This window comes from Lagenorhynchus albirostris, chromosome 4, assembly GCF_949774975.1.
Source record: "Lagenorhynchus albirostris chromosome 4, mLagAlb1.1, whole genome shotgun sequence".
Lineage (NCBI taxonomy): Eukaryota > Metazoa > Chordata > Mammalia > Artiodactyla > Delphinidae > Lagenorhynchus > Lagenorhynchus albirostris.
Window position 1 is genome coordinate 81931981 of NC_083098.1, and position 16084 is coordinate 81948064.

The 16084-nt window shown below is 40.5% G+C and overlaps 2 protein-coding genes across 10 annotated transcripts in view; one reads left to right on the plus strand and one right to left on the minus strand.

Annotated features, from left to right (window-relative positions):
• Positions 1–5443, minus strand: part of GRXCR1 (glutaredoxin and cysteine rich domain containing 1) — a 305037-nt gene extending 299594 nt beyond the window's left edge. For all 8 annotated transcript variants that reach the window (XR_009540343.1, XR_009540342.1, XR_009540344.1 and 5 more), the window contains exons 1-2: positions 5110–5443; positions 4224–4294 (exon numbers count right to left, since the gene is read on the minus strand). The gene's annotated coding sequence lies outside the window, so the exon portion shown is untranslated. The remainder of the gene's footprint in view (positions 1–4223; positions 4295–5109) is intronic.
• A 426-nt stretch (positions 5444–5869) lies between these two features.
• The window catches only part of ATP8A1 (ATPase phospholipid transporting 8A1), a 236858-nt gene continuing 226643 nt past the window's right edge, over positions 5870–16084 (plus strand). For both annotated transcript variants that reach the window (XM_060148261.1, XM_060148260.1), the window contains exon 1: positions 5870–6107. In XM_060148261.1, coding sequence (XP_060004244.1) covers positions 6059–6107 — 49 coding nt within the window. In that variant the 5' untranslated portion in view covers positions 5870–6058. The remainder of the gene's footprint in view (positions 6108–16084) is intronic.

Sequence of the window (16084 nt, forward strand, 5' to 3'; positions counted from 1 at the left end):
AGTCTTTTCATATAAAACAAATCAACATTTTAAATCTCATTTCATTTAAACAGGAGCAAAATATTTTCAATTATAGTGAAGAAAAAAATCATTGTACTATTTTTTGTTGGAAATTCCCACTATATGAAGAAGATAATAATGTTTAAAGACATTATAACTTTGACTTAAAACTTTGCTAACGTGTTTGGAAAGAGAATGGTAAACTCATGAGAAATGAATCACAGGCATGAGAGAAAAGTATTGATTTTAACATTATGAGTAAGAATAAGTGACTGGATTATTCAGTGACAGTGGATTTAGAGCTTTCGGTTGAAATCAGTTTTTCTTTTGTTTTGTTTTGTTTTTTCATCTGGCATTTCTTATTCTGATTAAATTCTCTTGAATATTCTGATGGTTTCTGAGTGCACTTTTAAAAACATGAGTGCTTTAAAGACATGACACTTATTAATACAGAAAAAAAAGCAAAATCCAAATAACCCCTATTGACACTTAAAAAAAAAAATCTTATAGTTAGAAAATGCAAACAATGCAGAAAAGTATCAAATAGGAAAAATAGGAACCTCCCTCCTCACTACCCCAGTCCTTCCACCCAAAGGTAAATTATTGTTTTATGCTTTTCTATAAAATAATATATATAATTAATTTATTTACCAAAGTGAATCATATTATACACTCTGTTTTATTACAGTCATTTTTTTACTTAATATATTTTGATACTCTTTCCATATCAGCACATGGTGATGACTACATTCTTTTTGCCCCTACACAATGCTTCAGTGAATATCTTTGCACACACATCTCTGTTATATGGGTTTTGTTACAGTGAGTCCAGCAAGAACAAGCTACTCCAATCAGTCTATTGTTTTAAAAATTCCATCATTTGATTTTAACAAAAGCCAATATGGTATTCAGAAGCTTCTTCTGGTATCAAGTACTTCATAGCAAATATGTTCTATTATTTCATGACAAAGTAATATATTCCAGTATACATGCTTATGAAGGGTAAAACTTATTAACTATTCAAATAAAATACTATCTATTCTTTGACTTATTTCCAGTCTCCAATCTTAAGGAACCAGATTATTCACAGTACACTCATTTTTTCAGTTCATTCATTCATTCAACAAATATTTATTGATCCTGTGCCATTTGACACACACTGTTCTTAACGTTAGACAAATTGTAATAAGTAAGACAACAGAGCAAGACCTATTTATCATAAACAGGTAAACCAACAAACAAGAAAACTTCAGAGATAAGTGCTATGAGAAAAACAGACTAAGGCAATGTGGTGGTGGCTAGCACTGGGGAAGTGGGGCAATATCAGCTGGGGTGGGCTGGGATAATCTGAGCCCAATGACCAAATAAGGGGTAAAAGGAGATGAGCCTGAGAGGCAGGCAAGGGCAAGATCAGAAAGGGTTTGGGCTTCAATCCAGGTGCCGCCGGAAGCCACTGAAGTCCTAAGAAATGACATAAACTCATTTGTGTTTTAAAGAAATTAAAATTCATTTGTTTTTTAAGATAATAATAATGACATTGACTCATCCTAAAATAATAAACTCATTTGTGTTTTTAAATAATAATAACTATGAATGGGTGACAAAAGTAAAAGCAGGGAGATCAGTTAGGAGGCTACTGCAGGTGAACGATGATGGGGGCCTGTACAAGGTAGAGGTGGAGAATGAAATGTGGATAGAAGTAAGACATATTTTTAAAACTGAGCCTAAAGAACTTGCTGGTGCACCGGAGCGGTGTGCATGTAAACGATGGTGATAGAAAAAGAGCAATCAAGATGGGAAGACTTGGGGAAAATGCCTTACAAGCCCAACAGCATAATAATATCTTAACCATACCATAATGATGTCATAATAGTCTCTTAACCATAACAGTATCTTCACCATCCATTGAATCAATATACCAACCACACACCAAAGGTAATAAGCATCTTTTCTTACAATAACCAGGTAGCTTTGCGACTAGATAGAATTTATGTTATATCTTAACCTCAATTTTAAACTAAAAGATATAATTATCTAAACTTTAAGATTAATTTACCCCATTATTTTGTGCTTTTGCAAAAGAATTTAGAATGTAGTTGCCAGCATTATCCAGCATCTGTATTCCATAGTCGTATAGTATTCAACTTTGCATTCCTCCTTCTCAATCAGAAGCAGGGTTCTCAAGTACATCTCCAACTACCTTCAGGATGTAAGTTCCCAAAGCACTCCTGGGTATATCATAAATTAGTAAATTAGTGAGCATGCCTCTGTCACCTAGTTAACTATGAGTTCCTCCCAAGAAGGACCAATTCTTAATTCTCGGTGTCCCCAACAACAACAAACTCAAGGCAACATCACGTAATTAGTAAGTGAAAAACCACCAAGACAGGAATATGCTCAACATCTCTTTGACTTGCTGGACTTGATAATTTTTGTGGCTCACACCTCTAGAGACAATTTTTTAAACAGCTTTATTAAGATATAATTCACATAACATACAATTCCCACATTTTAAGTGTACAGATGAACATATCTACGAAACGTACTCACAGATATAGAGAACAGACAGAGGTGTGGTTGCCAAGGGGGAGGGGGTCGGGGGGAGAGATGGATTGGGAGTTTAGGGTTAGCAGATGTAAGCTATTATATATAGAATGGATAAACAGCAAAGTCCTACTGTATAGCACAGGGAACTATATTCAATACCCTGTGATAAACCATAATGGAAAAGAATATGAAAAATATATATATATGCATAACTGAGTCACTTTGTTGTACAGCAGAAATTAACACAACATTGTAAATCAAATATACTTCAATAAAATTAGAAAAAATAAAGTGTACAGATTCTCAGTGAGATCCCTGTAGTCCAATTGGTCTCTTGGTTCTCCCCAACCATATATAGTCTTCTATCATTCCATTTCCTTAACCATTCATTAAAAAATCATAATTGAGCACTTAACTATATGCCAAGCATTCCTTTTCACTTCTACCGACTTAATCCCTACTTCAAAACCTAGCTCAAGTATGTTGATCACTCAGCTCTTGGAATCTCCCCTTCTCTCAATGCTTCTAGTGTTGCTGCTGGCCTATTTGGCATTAAGTGTCAGCCATCTTGTTACACTGCTGGTTACTTTAACAAATGCATTGTCTTTGTAACTTAGCATTCTGGCTGGGCACTTCACACATGTTATGCATTCAATGGATACTTTGTGGAGGATAAAACCTGGCCCTTGGAAAAGTTATTCTTGAATAACCCGCTTCCTTCTAAGTCCATCAACAGTGCAGTCGCAGGACCTGAATGTTTTTAAACGATCTTGCTGACATCTGAGTTGTATTACAGGTTCTGTGACAAGGTCATGTTGCTGGCACCAGAGCTCCCTGCCAGGGGCTAGCGCACTGTGCAATGGAAGATGAGGAGATCTGAGAGGACTTTGAAATCAAGCACATGCAGATGAGTACAACATTCAACTTCAATCAGGGTTCTGAACCAATAAAAACATGTGTGCTTTCTAACAATCAGAAATGAATGGTTTTTCAGAAATGAGTTGGGGGGCGTGAGATAGGCAGGGTGGGAGGGAGATGCAAGAGGGAGGGATTATGGGGATATATGTATACGTATAGCTGATTCACTTTGTTATACAGCAGAAACTAACACAACATTGTAAAGCAATTATACTCCAATAAACATGTTAAAAAACAAAACTGGGGAAAACAAAACAAACAAACAAAACAGAAATGAGTTCGGAAGGATACTCTTGCCATTATGGATAAAGTGACAGCATAACTTGGGAAAGGACACACAGTGAGCTATGGACTATATCATGAAATGTTCTTCTCTGTATGAAAGACTCTTGTCATTTCCTGTATGAATGATGTATGTTGTCAACTTTGCCGATGGGTTGTTAATGGGAAACACACAGACATATATAAAATAGATTGGTCTATAGAAAACAGAGGTAATCTCTGGAACTCCAGTTAATTACTATCTGTAAATAAGCAGAATTGAACTTCATTTCAGGGTCCATAGGAATTACAAAGATATTTGCTCATTAATCAAATACTGGTATGCTGCTGTGCACTGATTTTGAATAGAAGCTGGTTCTGGCTTTATATAAAATTCTATCTAAAATGTTAATCACAAAAGCACTGCATTTTTCTCTGGTTTCTGTTCACTCACTTTTAGAGCTGATTTTTTAAAACTATTTCCTTGTTGTACTTACCCTTTTAATTTTTTTCAGATGCATGTTCATCAAGCCAGAGGGAGTCTGCTTTATACAAGGAGATCCTGGACCTGGAAAGGAATAAAAAGGGCCAGTGAGGACTGTCCTGAAAAGGCTGTGTGTTCATTTCTTACTTTTAGAAGACCATACTTGTAAATCAAGACCATCACTGAAATAAACACCTTTGAGTCCTGCTCTACCCTGCAATGTTTCATGAATGCTGGAAATACATTTTCTTTGTTCTAATCCCAGCCTCCGAATCAGAGCCAAGTAGAGTGGGTTCTTCATAAATATGTACTGAGCACCTGACTCGGAATTAATGTAGGGCAGGGCTCTGATTAGCAAATGCTACCTGCAGGAGACAGAGGTAACACCACAAATGGAGATAAGATGCTATCAGCAGGTTTTATTTTTTCAAGAGGCTTGGGAATAATCACTTATCTCTCTGTTCAAACCTTTCCAGATCTCTCCCTTCAGGACCTGAAAGAAGTTCACAATAAACGCCTCCACGTTAAGCCCTCTTCCACCGAGTGCTGGAGGAAGAGCACAAGATGAGAGAAGCAGCAAATTGTTTCCAACTCAATTTATTCCTTTCTCGCCATTTCAGCGGCTCGCCACGATCTATTCAATATATAAAACCTTACAGCCTAACTTAAAGATGAAATCAACGATAAATAAAAACTACCGTACTTGTTCTGATAACTTGTTTGCATAGATCTCCTTATACAAAATAAAAGGTAACGAAGTTACCCTTATTTGTAGGATATGGGGCAAACTAAAATTTAATGTATTTACGGACTTTATACTAGGCTCCCTCTCCCCTTTTCAGGTAAAACTACTGCTCCCAACTTCCTGCATGTTTGACTAAAAGCAAAATTTGAAGCACCTGGCCCAACAGTTGACTTTACTGCAAGTCCAGAGGTTTGTCAGTCTGCAGAACACGCACTAGCTGGATGCACCCGGCCACTCGCAAGCCGGCCCCAGACGCACATGAGCACCATGGGCAGGAGGAGCCACCAGCTTCCGAGGACCCCGGCCTCAGAACCTGTTGCTCGTGGACCAGGCGAGTGAGCAGGTGCGACTCAGGTCGCGAGGGCTGTTGGCGGCGCATGGAGGCTAGAATTGCATCGGGGGTGGCCAACACGCAGTGCCCTTCCACAGCTCCTAGCCCTTGACGCCCCAGGCCCTTTCGCCGCTTTCCAGCCCACTCAGACCCAACCCCACTTCCGCACCACGGGCGACTCCATTGTTATTAAAACTAGAGGGTGGAGGGATAGGATTTGCAAGGATGCAGGAGCCACAGTACCACTTCCTCTCTGGCCAAGCCTTGGAAGAAGCAGAAAAGCATTGAGAAAAGACAGGAAGAGCCGAAGCCACGGGGAGGGACAAGGGCGCCTGTGGTGGAAGAGGCCGGCATCTGCCTCTCCCCACTCAGGGATGGTACGGTCCAAAGCAGGGCGGGGCGCAGGAGGCTCTCCGGAGTCTCTCCCCGCCCCTCTCCCGCCTTCCCCGCAGCGCTGCAGTTGTGCGAGTGAGTGGGCGTCCTGAGGATCCCTGCCCGGACGCAGACGCCGAAGCTCCGCCCCTTGCCTCGCCGCTCCCTCCGGGGCTGCAGGCAGAGCTCGCTCAGCTCTGCGGACGCCGCCGCCTTCATTACCTCCTCCTTCTCCCGCCGGTGTGCGAGGGCCTCGCCCAGCAGCGGCACTGCCCTGGGTGGGCGGCTGGGCCCGCGCGGCTGCTGAGCGCTCGGCGCGGGGAAGCCAGATCCTCCGCCTGCGCGGCGCCGTGACAGGTGCAGAGTCTGGTCCGAAGAGCCACCTGCGGCGGCCGCCGCGATGTCCACCATGCGGAGGACCGTGTCGGAGATCCGCTCCCGCGCGGAGGGTGAGTAGCTGCCGCAGCACGAAGCTGGGTGCGGAGCGCGCGCGGGGGCGGCTCGGGGCCAGCCGAGGGTCAGGCGGTGTGAGAGAGAGAGAGAGAGAGTGTGAGTGTGTGTGTGTGTTTGCGAACCCTTCTCCCTGCGCCGCCATCAGTGCAGACCCCTTTCCAGCTGCAGAGCCCCGAAATTGGTGTCCTCGGAGGGATCCCCAAGGCTCGCTTTACACTGCAGCGTGACTGTTGGTTCTCTGCGCTCTCGCCCTGCCCACCTCCCTCCCCACTAGTGCACAAACCACTCTGTCTCCAGTCTGCTTCTCCATTCTAGGGAGCACAGCTCCAGCCAGCCGCCCACCTTTTTGCAGCCCCCATATCACGGCTCCCCGGGAACTGAATCTGCCTTTCCCAGGTTGCAGGATCCTTTGATCCACAGCCCCTCGCCTCTCCGAGCGGGAGGAGCCTTAATTGGGCTTGGGCGCTCAGCCGGTGCTGTGCATTACAGTCTCTGCAGTTCCGCCTCCTGCAGCGGAGTCTCACCCAGCTCCCGTCTGAGGTTTTGTTTTTCCCTTTACCTGATACCTGCCTTTTGGCCAGCTGAGCGGACTTTTTAGCAAGGTGGAAGCTGTTTTCTTTGCTCCACCCAGGGCCAGATGTTGAATGGCTACACTTGTGAGCAATGAGCAACAGATGCCCGAGGGTAAAGGGCAGTAAGCTTTTGGAGGGCCTACGCTGTCTTCATCCTCTGATGAGCCCTCAGCATCCGGCCTAGCATGTGGCAGTCAGTTGGTAAATATGTTTTCATTTTGTTCATAGCGAAGCCAAAACAGTGCATATCTGGAGCTTTGTTTTGTTTTTGTGTCACATAAACCCATACTTGAATCCTATAAAGGGTGGCTCATGTTCTCACAACATCACTCACTGGTGTCCATCCTTCACCCCTGCCCCCTCCCCCCTTTAATGTTTGGCAAGTGGTAAAGTGATGTTAGGAAAAAAGATACAGATTTTAGGAGAATTGGATTATAGGGGTTTGAGACAGGCCATTTTATTATTTTTCCTCTTCAGAGCCCCCATGTTAAAAATGGGGGCTCTGAGCTCTAGTAGCTATGATTTTCGGATTACAGCACTTAGGAAGTACTCAGTGAAACTGCTCTGGGGAGAAGGCCACACAAGAGTCAAAACTAACCTGTGTCCTACTTAGGGATTTAGTACATTCTTATTGTCATTTGTAATATAATGAAAAAATATACAGGGCACCTTATAGATGCACATTGAATAAATGATAGTGCTGTCTTTAAATGTACACAGTAAAAATGTGTACATTCGTTTTTTACACTTCTGAGTGAAGTGCATTTTCTTTTTTTTCTTATTTCTTCCAGTTTTATGGAGCTATATTTGACATATGGCACTGTATAAGTTTAAGGTGTACAGCATAATGATTTGACTTACATACATCATGAAATGATTACCACAATGAATTTAGTGAACATTCATCAACTCATATAGATATAAAATTAAAGAAACAGAAAAAAATTTCGTTGTGATGAGAACTCTTGGGATTTACTTTCTTAACAAATTTTATATATAACATACAACTTTCATGTATAAAGAATTATATTTATCATGTTGTACATTACATCCCTAGTACTTATTTATCTTATAACTGGAAGTTTGTACCTTTTGACTGCCTTCATCTAATTTCCCCTCCCCCCATACCCCACCTCTGATAACCCCCAATCTGATCTCTTTTTCTATGAGTTGGTTGGTTGGTTTGTTTCTGAAGTATAATTGACCTACAATAGTATGTTAATTTATGTTATACAACATAGTGATTCGATATTTCTATGCATTTCCAAATGATCACCACAATGTCTAGTTACCATCTGTCACCATGCAAAGATATTGAATAATTATTGACTATATTCCCCACACTGTACATTTCATATGCATGACTCATATTTTGCACCTGAAAGTTTGTACCTTTTAATCTTCCTCACCTGTGTCTCTACCCCCTACTCCAGTTCCCACCGGCAACCACCTGTTTGTTCTGTGTATTTATGATGCTGTTTCTGTTATGTTTGTTCACTTGTTTTATAGATTCCACATAGAAATGAAATCATTCAGCATTTGTCTTTTTCTGACTTATTTCACTTGGCATAATACCATCTAGGTCCATCCATGTTGTCGCAAATGGCAAGATTTCATTCTTTTTTATGGCTGAGTAATATTCCATTATATGTATACATACACACACACACTGCATCTTCTTTATTCATCCATCTACTGATGGCATTTAGGTTGCTTCCTAATCTTGGCTATTATAAATAATGCTGCAATGAACATAGTGATACATATATTTTTCGAATTAGTGTTTTTGTTTTCTTTGGATAAATTGCTGGATCATATGATAGCTCTATATTTAATTTTTTGAGGAACCTCCACACTGTTTATCATAGTGGCTGCACCAATTTACATTTCCACCAGCAATTCATGAGGGTTCCCTTTTCTCTGCATCCTCACTAGCACTTGTTGTTTGTTGTCTTTTTGACAATCGTGAATGAATTTTCTTAATCATCATTTGAGTGAGCCATTCAGGTAATGAAAATATAGTGGTAATACTGGGATTGTTCTTTCAAATAATAGCAGTTGATGGATTCTATATCATGAGAAATGGGAAAAGAGAAAGGACCAGAAAATAATGTAAAACCTATGCCATATGAGAGGATTTCATTAAGTACCGAGAGGCTACAGTATTGTTTTTGATTGGCATGTATATTTTTCAAAGCATTTTTACAAAGATTACCTTATAGGACCTTAAAGTGCTCCTGGAAATTGGTGAAGATGATCCCATCTGATAGTTGGGGAAACTGTGGCCCAAGTGGTTGAGGTACGTGTCAAAGGTCAAGTAGCTAGTTCAGTGACACATTTGAATTAACAGCTTTGGAAAACAGTGACTGGTTCTTATTTAATCTTTGTATTCCCTGTGCATCCAGGACAGTGTCAGGGGCATAGTGGCACTTAGTGAATGACCCTTACCCCCCGTGTTGGTTGGTTCAGTTTATTATGTGCTCAGCATTTTGCTCTGGACTGTGGTGAGGACAGAATCAATAATGACCCTGTGGGCTGGTGATGTGGCTCATTGCCTGCCTTGCCCACACTTTTCTTTCCTAAGGAATAGTCTCTTTTGACAGCTCCTGCTGCCTAAAGGCCTTGTTCTGAACAGCAGCGTCCTTGGCTTCAGTTGGTTGGACCACGGCAGGCTCCTGACCCAAGAGCAGAGAATCCATAGGTGGCTCAAACACTTGTAAGCTTGTGTTTTGGCTCAGAAAGATGCTTTGTGGTGATCACCTCTCCCATGGGAAGAGTTAAGCTTAGAGGCTTAGAGTGAAGGTTGAAGCAGAAAGGGGCAGAGGAGAATAGGCTGGTAGAGGAGAGAATGGCTGGCTGTAATAGGTTGTGCGAATGCTGCTAGTATGAGGAAACAGAAACTGCGTGAAGCGAGGAAGATAGGAGAGAAAATGAACTGGATGGAGAGAATGAGGCAGAGAGACACATGCTGAGAGAGGGTGGCCAGTCCCTGGAGCACCTCCCTCCTGACTCTTTTAGTCCCAGTTCCCAAGTAGCCTTAGAACAGGCTCTTTTTTTTCCTTGAAGTGACTTGAATGGGCTTCTGTTCCCTGCATTCAGATTGGCCAGATGCATGGCTGTTCTGTGTGCAAGCTATTTATAACCAAATTGAGGGGAAAGAACTTCCATGAAATAAGAAATAAACAGTCTGGGACTTCCCTGGTGGTGCAGTGATTAAGAATCCGCCTGCCAATGCAGGGGACATGGGTTTGAGCCCTGGTCCGGGAAGATCCCACATGCTGTGGAGCAACTAAGCCCGTGCGCCACAACTACTGAGCCTGTGTGCCACAACTACTGAACCTGCACTGTAGAGCCCGTGCTCCACAACGAGAGAAGCCACCGCAATGAGAAGCCCATGCACCACAATGAAGAGTAGCCCCCACTCACCACAACTAGAGAAAGCCCGTGCACAGCAACGAAGACCCAATGCAGCCAAAAATAAATAAATACATTTATTTTTTTTAAAAAAAGAAATAAATAGTCTAACAAGGGATGTTATTAATTAAACAGCGTGCCTGCTATGGGTAACAAAGAGCTGTGGCAGATCAGACATAAGAACACGAGGTCTGCCGAGCAAACATTCCATTGAGAAATGATTTGAAATGAGTGCTCACGCAGTGCTTTTCAAACTTTAAGATGCCCACAAATCACCTGGGGATCTTGTTAGATGCAGCTTCTAAATGGGTAGGGCTGGAGTTGTATTTCTGACAAGCTTACGGGTAACTCTGGGTGATGCTGGCCTGCAGGTCACAGTCTGAGTACCAAGCTTCCAAGATAATGCCATCTATTTCAGTAGTCAGGAGGGCATTGAGGGTAGAGAGTAACCAATTGAAAAAGCAGTGAACATGACCATGGCTTATTTGAGAGTTCTTAAAGAAACTGGCCAGGAACAAAGGGAAACTTGGAAGGAATAGGATGTAAATTTGGATAAGTAAATACTTCTAGATTACAGAGCATTTTAAATGCCAAGATGAGTCATTCGGATTTTGAATCAAATATCTGAAAAGGATCTTAGAGTTCATCTAATTCAATTCTCATGCAAGCATGAGGCCAATGTATAATACTTCTAACAGGGCCAGTTAGGAGCCAAATCATTATAGGGGAGTGACATCCCCAAACAGTGTCTTAGAGAGATAAGCCTGGAAGTATGTTGGATGGTTTGGAGGAAATGACACTGTAAATACACTCTGTTGTTTTTTCAAAAAAGTCTAAAAATGACAAAGGCCAGGATTAGTATTGGAGTGGAGCAGTGACACTGGGAAGGGAGGAATTAGAGATATTTCTCAGTAAATCATTAATGTGTTCAACAGATATCTGTTGAACTCCTGCAAGTACCGTTCCAGGTACTTGAGATACATCAGTGAATAAACAATAGAAAAAGCCCTGCCCTGGAAGTGCTATCATTCTAGTGAGGCAAGAGACAAAGAAAACACAAAAAATTAGCAAATTATAGATTTTGTTATGTGGTAAGTGCTGTGGGAAAAATAAAGAAAAGGTAAGATACACAAGGTTGGTGGATGAATTGCAAGTTTAAATAGGTTGGTTAGGCTAGCCTTCATTGAAAAGTTGAGGTGGAGGAGGTGAAAGCAGCCTGGTGGGAATCTGGGGAAAGAATGTTCCAGACAGGCCCCAAGACAGGAGAGAGAAGTGTTAAAGGAACAGGGAGGGGGAGAAGAGTAGGAAATGAGGTGACAAAGGTCACATCATAGGACATAGTGATATAGTGAATATACCGCAGGAGATTCTGAAGCAGTGATTTCAAATTTTAATGTTTACAAGATCCCAGGTATCCCATTAAAACTGCGGTTTCTTGGGCTGCCTCATGACGATTCTGTTGAGTAGATCTGCCATGGGACTGCATTCTTAATGAGCTGCCCAGAATATTTTGGTGCAGGTGAAACATTTTCAGGAACTGTGGTTTATAGTCTTGAACCTGATTGATTGGGAAGATCTATTAAAAGATAAGGAAATTGAGAAAGAGGGTCAGTACAGTAGGAGAAGATATACATTCAAATTTTGAAGTGATTGGGGGACATCCAAATGGACATGTTTTGAGGATACTTTGAAATTTGGAGGTTAGATATGGGTAAAATCAAATGGGAATCTCAAGTTCAGAGATAATAGTTGAAACCCTGATAGTAGATAAATTTGCCAGAACGCAAGACTAGATAAAGCAGAAGGCTAAGAATTACAGGTCTCTTCACTTTCTACTCCAGCTAAATCAAATAAGTCTCTGAATTCAGCATTAGGAATCCTAGAAACAGGGACTGAAATAACAGTTTACACAAAATAGAATTTTTCTCAGTCTTGTAAAACTAACATGAAGGCAGTCCAGGTGAGCTATGTCTACTACATAAAGTCATAAGGGACATGGGCTCCTTACGTCTTTCTGCCTCATCATCCTGAGTATATAACTTCCATAAAGTCATAACCTGGTTACTGGGTTCCAGCCATTGTGTAGGAGTCCCAGGTAGGAAGAGAAAGGAAGGGTGTGAGACCAAAGGGTTTTCTTCAAAGTACCGCACAAAGGCTAATGCTTATTTTGCATTGGCTCCCTTCTGCAAGGGAAGCTGGGAAATGGAGTTTTCTATCTGGCACATTACTCAGTGTTTTATTCCTAAAAGAAAAAGGGAAAATGGTTATTGGGTTGGCAACTGACAGGTACTGTCACCATCAGATTGTCAAAGGCTCTTGCTTGAATAAAAGAGGTGTTCTAGAGCTCATAATTTACAAAATTAGGACCATTATTTGAAACTAAGGAAATGCACACAAAAAAGCCACATACCTATCCAGTGGTTTGCATTTTCTTCTGTTGAATATTATGCTAAAATGTAAGACATTCATTTGATTATGTAAAACATGTGCTAAGTGATAAATCTAGGAATCATCCTAGGGACTGTTTTCCTAGCCTGGTCTGTGTAAACGGCACCTTTAAAATGTTTGTAATTATAAAGAATACTACATTTCCTTTAATTAAAAGATAACAAAAGGAGCATGGAGATGATTTCTGCAAGAATTGTTAAAAGGAAACCTTTAGAAGGCTGTTTCATTTGTCCAAGTAAAAGATGACTAAGATCCTTTGTTCCTTTAGCAAGCATGTATTATGCATCTGCTGTGTGCCGGCTAATTGAATGGTGGGACAAAAAGGTGTGGTGAATGAAGGATGCCCCAAAGTAACCATGGAAATGAGTTAAAAGATTTACAACTGACATGACACTCTTTCACAGAGAGGGTGTGTGAACATAGCGGTGCTTCATGTGATCAATATTTGAGAATTCCCAATACATGTAATTTTGCTTAGTGTAATCCTGGAGATAATAAGTGTGGCAGAACTAAATTATTTTAGGTTTTCTAGTCTACAGTGCATCATTCTTTTTTTTTTCATTATATCATTTCAAAAACAATGAGAACTGAATCATTTGCGTACCTTACAGCCATAGGAAAGTTTGCAGAGATCAGAGCGTACTTTTGAAGTTCATGAAATATTTGCCACCTGGGTCTCTATTCACATAGTTTCACTAGAATGTGAGTAAAGGCAAGAGTTTCATTTTTCTTTTTTTTTTTTCTTTGCGGTACGCGGGCCTTTCACTGTTGTGGCCTCTCCCGTTGCGGAGCACAGGCTCCAGGCGCGCAGGCTCAGCGACCATGGCTCACGGGCCCAGCCGCTCTGCGGCATGTGGGATCTTCCCAGACCGGGGCACGAACCAGCATCCCCTGCATCGGCAGGCGGACTCTCAAGCACTGCGCCACCAGGGAAGCCCAACAGTTTCATTCTTTACTCCTCACTGGAACCCACATCTTTCAGTTCTCTTGTCCTCTGGGTAGTAAGCTCCCTAAAGGCAGAGATTTTTGTCTGTTTTGTTTACTGATATACTGAGGACATTGCCTGGGGCATAGTAGGAGCTCAGATATTGGTTGACTTAAATGAATTTTATGACCTAGAGATGAGATGTCCTACAGATGCGTTATAATCAGACCTACTTGATATCTTCCTACCGGAACTTGAGTACCACAAAGGGAGCGATTTTCTTGTGATCTGTTCACTGCTGTATTCTCTGCACTTAAAGCTTTGCCTGCCATATAGTCGCCCTCCATGTTTGTCAGATGAACAGGTAACTCTTTGTTTTTAATAGAAGAGCTTAAATTTGTTCTCTTGATTGTAGAAGTAACACCTGCTCATTGAAGAAAACTCACGTGGCAAAAAGGTGTCAAGAGGACAGTAAAAATCAACCCAAACTATGCCATCCAAATACAATCATTTAATATATATGTTAACATTTAATCCATTCCAACTATTTTCCAGGAGAGGAGAAGTATATTTATTTGTTAAGAAAAATCAGATCAGACTCCACATTACTTTTAAACTTTTTTTCCCACATCCTTGCCTGTCAAATATAGTTTATGTAAACTCCACAAAGGATGGGATTTTTAATTTTATTTTTTCTAATTTTATTGAGATATAATTGATACATAATCATATTAGTTTAAGGTGTACAACATGATTTGATATTTGTATATATAGTATTTCAAAATGATTACCACAATAAGATTAGTTAATATTCATCACCTCACATAGTTACAGCTGTCTTTCCTAGTGATAAGAACTTTTAAAATCTACTCTCTTAGCAACTTCAAATATATAATACAGTCTTGTTAACTGTAGTCACCATGCTGTGCATTACATCTTCAGAACTTAGTTATCTTATAACTGGAAGTTTGTATTGTACTTTTGACCACCTTCTCCATGGGAAGGAATTTTTTTGTCTACCGTCACTACTCATATCCTCAGTGCCTAGAGCACTGCCTGGCACTTAGTAGGGCCTCAGTAGTTATTTGTTGAATGCATGGATCATGAATTTTATGGCAGCTTAGCATTATACATGTTATTGTATAATAATTTACTAAGGAATCCTCTGTGGGTGGGTATTTAGGTCCTTTAAAGTTGTTTAAAAAAAAAACCACTCTTGAATAAGCACCTTTATACATCGTTGTACACTTTTCTGATTATTTCTTTGTGAAAATCTTTGAGAAAAGGGATTTCTGGGGCAAAAGTATGTACCTTTTTTTTTATAATGAGGGCAAAAAACATGCAAGAAAGATTATTCAAGTTTACAGCCTCACTAAAAATGAACAAGAGTGCCTATTCCTTTACCCCTTCTCCACCACCAGATAGTCTTCTTTATCCTTATGAATATGCAATGCAAAAAAAAAGAAAAAAAAAACTCTTTAAGTTTACATTGCTGTACTTATAAGGTTGAATGCATTTTGATTAGTTTAATAATTATTTCTATTTTTTTCTGAATGTTTATTCATTGTACATTCCTTTATGAAGATTATCTTGTATTGAATTTTAAGAGCTTATCATATGTTAAAGACATTAACTCTTTTCACTGTGCATAGTTTATCTTTTAACTTTTTTTTGGTATTTTCTCATGTATATAGTTACTTTTTTTTTTTTTTTTTTGCGGTACGCGGGCCTCTCACTGTTGTGGCCTCTCCCGTTGCGGAGCACAGGCTCCGGACGCGCAGGCTCAGCGGCCATGGCTCATGGGCCGAGCCGCTCCGCAGCATATGGGATCTTCCCGGACCGGGGCACGAACCCGTGTCCCCTGCATCGGCAGGCGGACTCTCAACCACTGCACACCAGGGAAGCCCCATAGTTACTTTTTATAAAGTATAGTCTTTCAGTTTCTTTCTTAAAATTTCTGGTTTAGTGTCATATTTCTCGTGTCAAGATAATGATAATTTTTCACTTATATTTTCTTCTTAGTACTTTTAGGTTTCACTTTAAACAGTTACATGTGTAATTCCTGTGGGATTTATCTTGTTATGGATGTAAGGTAGGGGTCTAATTTTATTTTTTCTCAATTATCTGACATGATAACCATATATTTTATAATCTGTTCGCCCCTCACTGGTTTGAGGTGTTTCTTTTATGTGCTGAATTTACATATATAGTTGAGTCAGTCTCTGGACTGGAGGCAGTAACTCCCTCCCCTTTTCTTTACCTTTCCTCTCTATTTTGGTCTGTTTTGGCCCCTAGTATCAAATTCCTTTATTGCAATTAATAAAAATTGTCCTCATAACTGTCCTATCACTGCTCTTTCCTCTAATTTTGGGGGGCTATTTTCATGCTTATTTTTCCATTTAAACCAATGAGTGCATCACTGAATAAAGTAAATGTGTTGGGATATTTATTGGTATCACATTAATTTTATAAATTTATATTGAGAGAATTGACATCTTTCGTATACTAACTTGTTTAAGCTTAGTTTTTTTCTCCATTTATTGGTTTTTCTTTTATGTGCTGGGGAGAGTTTTTTAAAATAAATCCTGTGCATTTTAATGATTTATTCCTAGAT